Source organism: Heptranchias perlo, chromosome 1, assembly GCF_035084215.1.
Source record: "Heptranchias perlo isolate sHepPer1 chromosome 1, sHepPer1.hap1, whole genome shotgun sequence".
Lineage (NCBI taxonomy): Eukaryota > Metazoa > Chordata > Chondrichthyes > Hexanchiformes > Hexanchidae > Heptranchias > Heptranchias perlo.
Window position 1 is genome coordinate 36,103,445 of NC_090325.1, and position 12,993 is coordinate 36,116,437.

Consider the following 12,993-nt stretch of genomic DNA (forward strand, 5'->3'; position numbering starts at 1 on the left):
CAGGCCCAGTCTGGCAGCTATATCCTTTAGGACTTGGCCAGCTTGGTCAGTAGTGGTGCTACCGAGCCACTCTTGGTGATGGACATTGAAGACCCCCCCACCCAGAGTACATTCTGTGCCCTTGCTACCCTCAGTGCTTCCTCCAAGTGGTGTTCAACATGGAGGAGGACTGATTCATCAGCTGAGGGAGGGCGGTAGGTGGTAATCAGCAGGAGGTTTCCTTGCCCATGTTTGACCTGATGCCATGAGATTTCATGGGGTCCAGAGTCAATGTTGAGGACTCCCAGGGCCACTCCCACCTGACTGTATATCACTGTACCGCCACCTCTGGTCAGTCTGTCCTGCCAGTGGGACAGGACACACCCAGGAATGGTGATATACAGTCTCTTTAGTATATTAGCTTAACGTGGGAATATAAGAAATTGTAGAGTGCAACATATAGGAAGGACAAATAGATGACACAGCCCCTCTATGAATAGCTGAAGAGGAAGTCAAAAGACACCTAGGAGACTTAGTGTTAAACATGTCCAGCCAATGCAGAGCAGCAATCATTAGAGCCAATAGGATACTGGACAACATCCAAGCTTGGGCTCATAAATGGCAAGTAACATTCGCGCCAGACAAGTGCCAGGCAATGACCATCTCCAACAAGAGAGAGTCTAACCACCTCCCCTTGACATTCAACGGCATTACCATTGCCAAATCCCCCACCATCAACATCCTGGGGGTCACCATTGACCAGAAACTTAACTGGACCAGCCATATAAATACTGTGGCTACGAGAGCAGGTCAGAGGCTGGGTATTCTGCAGCGAGTGACTCACCTCCTCACTCCCCAAAGCCTTTCCACCATCTACAAGGCACAAATCAGGAGTGTGATGGAATACTCTCCACTTGCCTGGATGAGTGCAGCTCCAACAACACTCAAGAAGCTCAACACCATCCAGGACAAAACAGCCCATATGATTGGCACCCCATCCACCAACCTAAACATTCACTCCCTTCACCACCAGCGCACAGTGGCTGCAGTGTGTACCATCCACAGGATGCACTGCAGCAACTCACCAAGGCTTCTTCGACAGCACCTCCCAAACCCGCGACCTCTACCACCTAGAAGGACAAGGGCAGCAGGCACATGGGAACAACACCACCTGCACGTTCCCCTCCATGTCACACACCATCCCGACTTGGAAATATATTGCCGTTCCTTCATCGTCACTGGATCAAAATCCTGGAACTCCCTTCCTAACAGCACTGAGGGAGAACCCTCACACGGACTGCAGTGGTTCAAGAAGGCGGCTCACCACCACTTTCTCAAGGGCAATTAGGGATGGGCAATAAATGCTGGCCTCACCAGCGACGCCCACATCCCATGAACGAATAAAAAAAAAATATTGAACTACATTGACCAAAGCTGTAGAATATTAGTCAGGAGAAGAAATGTACAAACTTTATCCTGCTCTGATGAGACCGCACATAGAAAACTGTGTCCAATGTGGTTGCCAAGAAGCAAGATTCTCCCTGCCTGCCCAGGTGATCCTTTACGCTCAAGAGCAATAGGAGGAACATTTGTACCTCTAAATTAGTTATTCTCCCTTTAAGGTGGGCCTCTACTATTCGCAGCTTGGCCAGCGTGAGCCTCAGTTCCTTGTTCTCAGCCTCAAGAAAGACATTCCTCTGCAGTGACATCTCACTTTGCTTGATCAGATCTCTCATTCGGAGCTGTGTGACTTTCCTCTCCCACTCCATCTGCAATTGTTCTGCCTCCAGAGCAGCAGTTCTCTGTAAAGAAACAATGGTGTGCAATTCTTTATTGTTTTGTCAATTTTTTTTGTTCAAAATCCTTACATATATTATGGGAAGTCACTGAGCAATTTTGTTACACATATTATCAGAAAATACAATGATGTAGTGAGATTGCTGGTACAGTTAACAGGAAGCTGGGGGGTGTGGGGGGGGTCAGGGTAATTTGGCGAGATCCCTTGCGTTCACCCGAGTCAGGGAGATTTCAAGGGTCCAGCCTGTGTGTGGGATGAGAGTTCTGACAGTGTTGGGTTGTTGCCCTTTGTGAGTCTGTCACAGCTCAATCGAATGGACCATGTTCTCAGTTTATCCATTCTTACCTTCCTCTTGGGTCAGGTCTGGGTGGCATTGTCTGGGTAGAGTAAATTTCAAGGAAAGGGCTCAAGACAGTCTGAAGCTCCAGGCACAGGACATTCCAAGTTGTGTATGTCTCACCGGTGTTTCATCCACATGTTTGTTATGGGGAGGGTTACACTTCATCACGAGGGGAATGCTATCGAGTTACAAGGAGGAGGACTTTCTCCAGTGGTTAGGCCCAATTCTCTGGGGTTCTCCTGGACTGCAATCCAGAATGGCTGAATGTAGAGGCCTGAACACATAGGTTGTGATCTCTCACACTGGTCATTCCCCTTGGAATGGCCCTCATCTCTGCTCCCTTAAGTCCTAGGGATGCAGACTTGAACGTCTATGGTGGACTACTGGTTTAGCCATTCATCGCCAGATCTAGCTGGATCACAGAAAGCATTATCGGGTCCTGCTCTTCTCTGCCAAAACTGCTCACTATTCCAGGATCATTCTGGAATGCAGAGATAACCCCGGCTTCTCTTCACTACAAAATATCTTCTTAAACTCCTCTCCCCTGCCTTCTCCAGCCCCACTTCCAACAAAAAGTGCGAGGAGCTCATGGACTTCTTTGTCACTAAGATTGAGATCATCCATTCAGCTGCCTCTGCTGTTTCCCTCCCTTCACCTCGCCTACCAAGCTAAACTTCCCCTAAGGACCACCCCTGCCCTAGCCCTGAACTCGTATTATTAAGGAGGTTATAGCCGGGCACTTAGAAAATCTCAATGCAATCAGGCAGAGTCAATATGACTTTGTGAAAGGGAAATCATGTTTGACTAATTTATTAGAGTTCTTTGAGGAAGTAACAAGCAACGTGGATAAAGGGGATCCTGTGGATGCGGTGTACTTGAATTTCCAGAAGGCATTTGACAAGGCGCCACATTAAAGGCTACTACACAAAATAAGAGCTCATGGTGTAGGGGGTAACATATTAGCATGGATAAAGTATTGGTTAGCTAACAGGAAACAGAGAGTAGGCATAAATGGGTCATTTTCAGGTTGGCAATTTGTAATGAGTGGATTGCCACAGGGATCAGTGCTTGGGCCTCAACTATTTACAATCTATATCAATGACTTGGATGAAGGGACCGAATGCATGGTTGCTAAATTTGCTGATGACACAAAGGTAGGTAGGAAAGTAAGTTGTGAAGAGGACAGAAGGAGTCTGCAAAGGGATATAGATAGGTTAAGTGAGTGGGCAAAAATTTGGCAGATGGAGTATAATGTGGGAAAATGTGAACTTGTCCACTTTGGCAGGAGGAATAGAAAAGCAGTATATTATTTAAATGGAGAGAGATTGCAGAACTCTGAGGTACAGAGGGATCTGGGTGTCCTAGTACATGAATCACAAAAAGTTAGTATGCAGGTACAGGAAGTGATTAGGAAGGCAAATGGAATGTTGTCATTTATTGCAAGGGGAATGGAATATAAAAGTAGAGATGTTTTGCTCCAGTTGTACAGGGCATTGGTGAGACCACATCTGGAATACTGTGTGCAGTTTTGGTCTCCTTATTTAAGAAAGGACATAATTGCTTTGGAGGCGGTTCAGAGAAGGTTCACTCGACTGTTTCCTGGGATGAGGGGGTTATCTTATGAGGAAAGGTTGGACAAGTTGGGCCTGTATCCATTGGGGTTTAGAAGAATGAGAGGTGATCTTGTTGAAACATATAAGATCCTGAGGGGACTAGAAGGGGTAGATGCTGAGAGGATGTTTCCCCTTGTGGGAGGGACTAGAACTAGGGGGCCACAGTTTAAAAATAAGGGGTCTCCCATTTAAGACGGAGATGAGGAGAAATTTTTTCTCTCAGAAGGTCTTGAGTCTGTGGAACTCCCTTCCCCAGAGAGTGGTGGAGGCAGGGTCATTGAATATTTTTAAGGGTGAGCTAGATAGATTCCTGATTAACAAGGGAGTCAAAGATTATAGTAGGTAGACGGGAAAGTACCTACTATAACCTTTGACTCCCTTGTTAATCAGGGTTGAGGTCACAATCAGATCAGCCATGATCTTATCAAATGGCAGAGCAGGCTCGAGGGGCCGAGTGGCCTACTCTTGCTCTTAATTCGTATCTTCGTATCTTTCTCTGGTTTCTCTCCTATCTCCTCTCATGCCCTCTCTAGCTCATCTTGAAAATGAGATCCACCTCCAGCTCCCTCAACCCTATTCCCACCAAACTGCTAACCATCCAACTTCCCTTTCTGGCCCCCCATGTTAGCTGATACTATTAACGGTTCCCTCTCCTCAGGTACTGTCCCCCACCCCTTCAAATCTGCCGTCATCACCCCCCTCCTCTAAAAACCCACCCTTAACCCCTCTGTCCTTGCAAACTACAGCCCTATCTCCAACCTCCCTTTCCTCTCCAAAGTCCTTGAACGTGTTGTCACCTCCGAAATCCGTGCCCATCTTTCCTGCAACTCCATGTTTAAATCCCTCCAATCAAGTTTACACACCGTCAAAGTACTGAAACGGCCCTTATCAAAGTCACAAATGACATCCTATGTGACTGTGACGATGGTAAGCTACCCCTCCTCGTCCTGTCAGCAGCTTTTGACGTGGTTGACCGCACCATCCTCCTCCAACGCCCCTCCTCCGTCGTCCAGTTATGTGGGACTGCGCTCGCCTGGTTCCATTCTTATCTATCCAGTCGTAGCCAGAGAATCACCTGCAATGGCTTCGCTTCCCGCTCTCACACCGTTACCTCTGGAGTTCCCCAAGGATCTATCCTTAGTCCCCTCCTATTTCTCATCTACATGCTGCCCCTCGGCGACATCATCCGAAAACACAACGTCAGATTCCACATGTACACTGACGTCACCCAGCTCTACCTCACCACCACCTGTCTCGACCCCTCCATTGTCTCTCTTTTATCACACTGCTTGTCTGATGAGCAAAAATTTGCTCCTCCTAAATATTGGGAAGACCGAAGCCATTGTCTTTGGTCCCCGCCACAAACTTCGTTCCTTAGTCACCGGCTCCATCTCTCTCCCTGGCCACTGTCTGAGGATGAACCAGACTGTTCGCAACCTTGGCATTCTATTTGACCCTGAGATGAGGTTCCGACCACATATCTGCTCCATTACCAAGACTGCCTACTTCCACCTCCGTAACATCGCCCGTCTCTGGCCCTGCCTCAGCTCATCTGCTGCTGAATCCCTTATCCATGCCTTTGTTACCGCTAGACTTGACTATTCCAACACTCTCCTGGCTGGCCTCCCATCTTCCACCCTCCATAAACTTAAGCTCATCCAAAACTCTGCTGCCTGTACCCTAACTCGCACCAAGTCCCGTTCTCCCATCCCTCCTGTGCTCGTTGACCTACATTGGCTCCCGGTCCAGTTCCACCTCGATTTTAAAATTCTCATCTTTGTTTTCAAATCCCTCTATGGCCTCGCCCCTCCCTATCTCTGTAACCTCCTCCAGTTCTACAACCCTCCAAGATCTCTGCGCTCCTCCAATTCTTGCTTCTTGCACATCTCCGATTTTAATTGCTCCACCATTGGTGGCCATGCCTTCAGCTGCCTAGGCCCTAAACTCGGGAATTCCCTCTCTAAACCTCTCCGCCTCTCTACCTTTCTCTCCTCCTTTAAGACGCTCCTTAAAACCTACTTCTTTGACCAAGCTTTTGGTCACCTGTCCTAACATCTCTTTATGTGACTTGGTGTTAAACTTTGTTTGATAACACTCCATTTGAAGCACTCTCACACCCCCTCGTGACTCATTAAAGAACAAGGGTCTTGAGAATAAATCACTTGTCCATCATCTCAATCCAGGAATACTTTGTAAAATGCAGGAAACTTGAAGGAGGCAAAACATAAATGTGTCTGTGTGTGGGAGGGGGGCAGGGTGTATTGAAATAAAGTACTTGTCCTTTCACTGGTGTCTAAGACTAGTACCAGCTCCTGAATATAATCCTTCCGTGTACGAACTTCATATCTCAGTGCAGGTACATGGGGTAGGGTCTGTCAGTACAAAAGGTAAAGAAAAAAAAGCAATCCCGTTCAATAAAATAAAGTTACTGGAGGTTTGGTTTCACTGTTATAAATGCATGGAAATACAGTGATGTCTAACTGAAATGAGGGGAATCAGTCATGTGATATACTGTGCTTCCCACACCCCCATTTTATATTTCACTCCAGTGAAATCTACTGCAATTGTATTTTACAACAGTCACCAGCACAAAGGGGCTTTATTATGATTGCACAAAAAAGGTATAATTTTAAATCTAGTGTTGATTTACCCCACTAAGCTAGTGAGGAGAGGAGAGGACATATGGTTCAGGATCTCTGGCTATTCATTTGGGAGGTTCGTGCATTTCCTGCTGCTTTGACAACAGCAGAAGTCAGAATCACATCGAGTTATACTGGGGGCTAAATTGGGCCGCGTAGCACACGTTGTGTAGGCACTACATGGACTCTTAAGCCCTGAAAATGGCGTCCGAGATGCGCACGCACACTTCCAGTGTGACGTGCACAGGACGCCATCGTGGTAAAGGTGTTAGCGCACACGCACCTAACGAATGCCGGCAGCGTGTAAATTAGGGAGATTATGCCATTAATCAGTGTGCAATGATGATTTGAAACAGCTGATGGCATTTTCAAACTCCCCGCTCCAGCCACGCACTGTCCTAACCTCGCACAACTGAGCAGGAGTTAAAGGTCATGAAGGACCCCCCCACCAACACTATTTAAAGGGATCATGCAGGAGTTACAGGTTAGTTGCTGGATTAGATATTCTGGCTGCTGGTACAATTGTGAGTGTTTGTGGAAGTTTCCTATACTTGGAGAAAGTTGCAATATTATATAGAGAGTGGTCTGGCTGGTCGTGCAGTACTGTTAGTGGCATTTAAAATAGTGTACTGAACAAGGTTGCTGCCTGACATAGGTGACCTGCTAGGGCTTCCTCTGGGAATTGAACATGACTGGCAGCATGCAGAGAGGCCACGCAGAGCAGGACAAGCTGCAAGAAGAGGGAGGAGGAGGAGGAACTGCAGCAGAAAGTGGAGGAAGAGGTAGGGAGGCAACAAGGTAGACAGCCCTGTCAAATCATTGAACTTCTTCCTGCAATGCATCCATATGCATGGTGCGATGCTCCAGGCATTCATCTCGTACACAACTTCCTCCCACTGCCTCCACAGCATTTGTCAGCAGGGTCTCCCGCACCCCTGCGGATAAAGGATGCCCCTCCTTGCATCCACCTCTTGCACCAAGGCCTCTAATGCGACATCCGAGAACCTTGGTGCATGCTCTCTTGCAGGCCCAGCCATTCTTCAGTATAGTGCAGGGGTGAAATTGAAAAGGAAATTAGGAAAGCAAAGAGAGGGCATAAAAAAATACTGGCAAGTACAAAAATGTTTTATAAATACATAAAGAGCAAGAGGATAACTAAGGAAAGAGGAGGACCTATTAGAGATCAAAAAGGTAAACTATGTGTGGAGGCGGAAGAAGTGGGTATGGCTCTTAATGAATACTTTATGTCTGTCTTCACAAAAGAGAGGACGATGCAGAGATTGTAGTTAAGGAGGAGGAGTGTGAAATATTGGATGGGATAAACATAGTGAGAGAAGAAGATTACTGTGTACTACAATAAGATATTACTTCCTTTATCTTTATGCGTATTAGATGAAATACAATTAGTATTGAATGATTAAGCATTAAAAATAATGTACGATATCAAACTGAATACCCTGAGAGATATTATATCACATGTACTACATTAAATGAATAGTCCACCGTAAATGAAACCTTATGAGAATATCACTGATACATAAATGGTGAATTTAGTTTTTGCTGAAGTAAGTGTTATCAATATTGGAATGAAGCACCTTTGAATTTTGGCCAGCCAGTGTCAGCATCAAGAATTGTCAGGTCAGGGATAGCAAGGGTAAAATGAAGAGTTAAATTCTGTCAATTCTGCCACAAAAATGTACCTTAACACCAACCTCAGAAGAATGCCCCTTACTATACCAGTAGGAATACTTTCAATTTCCAGACCTGTTTACAGCTCTCTGAAACTGCCAATTTGAACCAATTGGTGGGTATTTTTGTGCTGTGAGCCCACAAACCCAGTGACTGAATCGAGCCAAACTCATTTCACATGTAACCCTTACAGACAGCAGAGAACTACTGCTTCCATCTCATTTAGGCTGGATTTAAGCCCTAGTCCTAGAGATGAACACACAGGGGTAGATCTTGACTTTGTGCGATAGTGTAAAATGGGTGATTAGAGAGTCAGCAGCCCATTTTACATCTCTCCCGATTTTTATTTCAATTGACTTCCCGCTTCACTATGAGTGAGGTTCTGTAGGCCCATGGGAGTGGCAGTGACTAATTGGGAATGCCACATCAGAATATAAGATCATAAGAGACAGGAGCAGGAGTAGGTCATTTGGCCCTTTGAGCTGATCTGATGCTGGCCTCAATTCCACTTTCCCGCCTGTTCCCCATATCCTTTGACCCCCTTGCTGATCAAAACTTTGTCTGACTCAACCTTGAATATATTCAATGACTCAGCCTCCACCGCTCTTTGGGGCAAAGAATTCCAAAGGCTCACAACCCTCAGAGGGAAGAAATTTCTCTTCATCTCCGTCTTAAATGGGCGACCCCTTATTCCGAGACTATGCCCCCTAGTTCTAGATTCCCCTATGAGGGGAAAGATCCTCTCAGCATTTACCCTGTCAAGCCCCCTCAGAATCTTATATGTTTCAATAAGATCTCCTGTCATTCTTCTAAACTCCAGTGAGTATAGGCCCAACCTGCTCAATCTTTCCTCATAAGGAAACATTTCCATACCCAGAATCAACCTAGTAAACCTTCTCTGAACTGCCTCCAATGCAAGTATATCCTTCCTTAAATAAGGGGACTAAAACTGTATGCAACCCATCCCCCTTGAAATAAAGACCAATGTTCCATTTGCCTTCCCAATTACCTGTTGCACCTGTATGCTAACTTTTTGTTTCATGTATGAGGACACCCAAATCACTCTGTACCGCAGCATTCTGTAGTCTTTCTCCATTTATATAATATTTTGCTTTTTTATTCTTCCTACCAAGGTGGATGACTTCACATTTTCCCACATTATACTCCGTCTGCCAATTTTTTGCCCACTCGCTTAATCTAACTATATCCCTTTGCAGACACTTTGTGTCCTCCTCACAACTTTCCACCTATCTTTGTATCATCAGCAAATTTGGCCACAGTACATTCGCTTCCTTCATCCAAGTCATTGATATAGATTGTAAGTAGTTGAGGCCCCAGCACTGATCCCTGCGGCACCCCACTAGTTACAGATTGCCATCCTGAAAATGACCCCTTTATCCCGACTGTCTGTTTTCTGTTAGTTAGCCAATCCTCTATCCATGCTAATATATTACCCCCAACACCATGAGCTGTTACCTTGTGCAGTAACCTTTCATGTGGCACCTTATCGAAAACCATCTCTCTCAGGATGCCAGCATGTCTGCTCCTGCGCCATCCACTCAACCAGTGTCTGCCATGGTGAATGAAAGTTAGCTGGGCCAAACTCCCCCCAGCGCCAGCCGAGATGTCACAGTCTCCATCAGACCAGTCAAGGCTCTGAACTGCTAGAGGTCGCTGACCAGGACCATCTCAAGGATGCTCACCAGCAGACTTCCACCACCCCTCTGAGGTCACTGGGGGAGCACTTCATAAAAGCAGTAGATTAGGTGACAGAACACTTAAGAAGAGCACAATGGGTATCACCAGGGTGAAATTATTCTGTAATGTCAGTCTGTGAAGGCATTAAAAATTATAGCAGCACAACGGTGCATGTTTGTCTGTACAATAGGTTATAATGAGGTATTCAGCCATCAATGGCAGGTGGCATCTGTGCAAATGGTGGTCAGCGTCTATTTTTTCTTTCTTGCCATGTGGAGGGTTAAATGAATTCAATTTGTAGGACTGTTACTGCAGGGTTGATGTGAAGGCGTTAGTTCTGAATTTTCTTTTATTGGAAGCAGTGGTCTATGAGTAGCTGCCTAACAGCGCTGCGTGTGTGTCCTGCAGCTCTTGCTGCAGCTTCTCCTGCATCCTCTGCCAATGGGGCTTCGAGTTCAATTTGATCCTAATGCTAATTGGGCTTCACTCACTTATGATCTGTGATTACCAATGAAGAAATAATTCTGAAAAGGATCTCATTGAAAATTCTGAAAGATGTGGAGCTGGTGGAAGATCAACACCAAATGATAAGACATGGGTTTGGGGATCTGAGTGTCACCTCTTAGGGTGGAGGCCATTAAATCCTGTTGATAATGATCCTTTAAAGAGTCATAACATTATGAAGTCCTGATGTATAAATCAGAGAGTGTCTAGCCTGGCATTTATCAAATATATTAGCACAGCGGCACAACGCATTGTCATGGAGAGTGTACTGCATATGGAGTGATAGGATTCAAGATACACTTCTCAATATGCCACTCAGGGAGTTTTTGGTCTCCGTCAGGCTGTCAGGGGAAGGGGCTGAGTGGAGGCCAGATGCTTTGGCACACAGATTAATGGAGGACATTAGCAAATGCCAGACCAGTGTTCTTGTGCCCTTTGTGGCTGGTTATGGAGTGGTACGGACAGAGATGCTGGGGTCACCACACCTGGTCACACTCTCAGCCAAAAGTAGATGGGAGAAAAGATAAATAATGAATGTGGGGATGGAAAATTAGCCGTTCATTGTGAATCTGACACCGATGTTACATTAGATATTTTGTGGGACAGATTCAAAAGTGTGATCTTCGACGCAACACATATATACATAAAAGGAGTTATTTAGCATCAGAATGATTTCATCTACAGTCAGTCCTGAGTAGCTGATCTCAGCTGGGACAATGGTGTTCACTATAATTGTCTTCAGGGTCTAGTGGATGGGAAATCAATCTGAATTCCAGTTCCTGGTTGCTATCCAACAACATTTGTTGGAAAGTGCTGTGTGTGGACATCAGACGAAGACAGGATCATGTTCAGTTGTGATACATAATAATGTTCAATAGCCTGCCAAACGTACCTTCTGATCTCCCAAGTGAAGAACAGACATCAGTGAAGTACCAGAGGGCTGTAGGTGCTTGTGGAACTGTACCCCAGCATGAGTTCGTACCTTCAGAACAGAAGGGAGAAAGGGAGAGAAAATTGTGGGAAGGGAAAAAATAAGTTTTTAAAAAATCAGAACTATTTTCAAAGCATTATATTATAGGATTTTCTTAAGAACAACTATATCATTGTGGTAACAGTTCCCAAATACCTGGTGCTCAGGCATGGTCAAAATAATTTGGCTTTCAGAACGTGATGGCTGCCTTAATATGCTTGGGTGGACCTGTGACTTGGTTTCACTGTCTCCAGGCTGAAATATATAAAAGAAGATCATTCCAAGTGAAATATCATCACACTGACACCACTGAAAACAAGGGAATGACAGTATGCATACAAAACTAATTGAGGATTTTAGCCTTTATGTTACATGTGGGTGTTAGAATAATTTGGCCTGTAGCTGGTTATAAAACATTTTTGAAACTTTGAGTACAGGTAAAGTTCATCAGACCCAACAAGCCCAATCTTTTTGCGCAATCTTACCCCCAACTAGCCACCCTTCAGATGCCTTACCTGGTAACTTATTTTAAACTCTTTGTTTTGTATAAAAAAGCCCTGCTTAACTTCCCTTATTACTTCTAACTATCTCATTTTAGCTTATGTCCCCTGGTATTTGATCCTTTCTCCATAATGGCCAATTTTCTCAGATCAACTTTGTCAACCCACTTCATGATCTTGAAAACTTCAATCAGGTCACTTTGAAGTCTCTGGAGAACAAGCTCAATTTCCTTAATCTTTCTTCAGGAATTGTAGCCCAGAAGTAATGACAATGACACTGGGTGAAAGACCGTGGAGGTGGTTATGACTGTCACCAGCATTTCAGACTGAAGCTTTCTCCAGAAGTTTTGTACCACACAAACTTGAAATGTATGACAATGCAGGATTGTTGGGATATGGAACATGAGTGATGTCAGGAAATGTACAGCTTGCTGCTCTTTTTTCTGATGTAAGGAGTCTTACAACACCAGGTTATAGTCCAACAGTTTTATTTGAAATCACAAGCTTTCGGAGGCTTCCTCCTTCGTCACCTGACGAAGGAGGAAGCCTCCGAAAGCTTGTGATTTCAAATAAAACTGTTGGACTATAACCTGGTGTTGTAAGACTCCTTACATTTGTCCACCCCAGTCCATACCGGCATCTCCACATTTTTTCTAATAGTCATGCAGTTGATTATTTCCCCTTTTCCACTGCTCCCTACTGGCAATTCTACACATCTGCAGTAGACAAGATAGTAAAGCTGTCATGCTACTGCAATTGCTTCTTTTGAACTGAAACCGAAAAAAAATTGTAAAATTAGGTTTTAGTTATAAAAATGCCCCATTGGAGCTGAGTACTTTCCAGGATAAACCTGCTGTATTGCAGAATGGTGTGATCTGAGTTCCCACTGACAGTCCTTCCCCAGACTCAGCAGCACAAGGCCATCATATTCCACAGGGTATTTGAGTAAAATTTTGATCATCTCAATTGGCACAGACAGAGCCAAGGAATACCTTAAGCGCCGACTCATTTCATTTCCCAAGGAAAGATTTTACAAAGTTCTCCCTGTCCTCTAAAAGTAAATCAAGTAAAACTTCAGAATGTCTATCTATCCTTGCCTTCTGCATTATGTATCCTAGACCAGTTCGATCCTCTGGCATAATTTTTTTTTAAAAACTGCTGGAAGAACTGGAAATAGAAACAGGAAACAATGGAAATGTGCAACAGGTCAATCAACATCTGTGAAGAGAAAATACAAGCTAATGAATGGCTATATACCCTTCA

General features: G+C 44.9%; 1 protein-coding gene across 1 annotated transcript in view; it reads right to left on the bottom strand.

Moving 5' to 3' along the window:
* Positions 1–11,401, bottom strand: part of LOC137322458 (cingulin-like protein 1) — a 41,932-nt gene extending 30,531 nt beyond the window's left edge. The window contains exons 1-3 of the mRNA XM_067985739.1: positions 11,387–11,401; positions 11,153–11,242; positions 1,575–1,781 (exon numbers count right to left, since the gene is read on the bottom strand). Coding sequence (XP_067841840.1) covers positions 1,575–1,781; positions 11,153–11,242; positions 11,387–11,401 — 312 coding nt within the window. The remainder of the gene's footprint in view (positions 1–1,574; positions 1,782–11,152; positions 11,243–11,386) is intronic.
* Between the last annotated feature and the right edge of the window lie 1,592 nt (positions 11,402–12,993).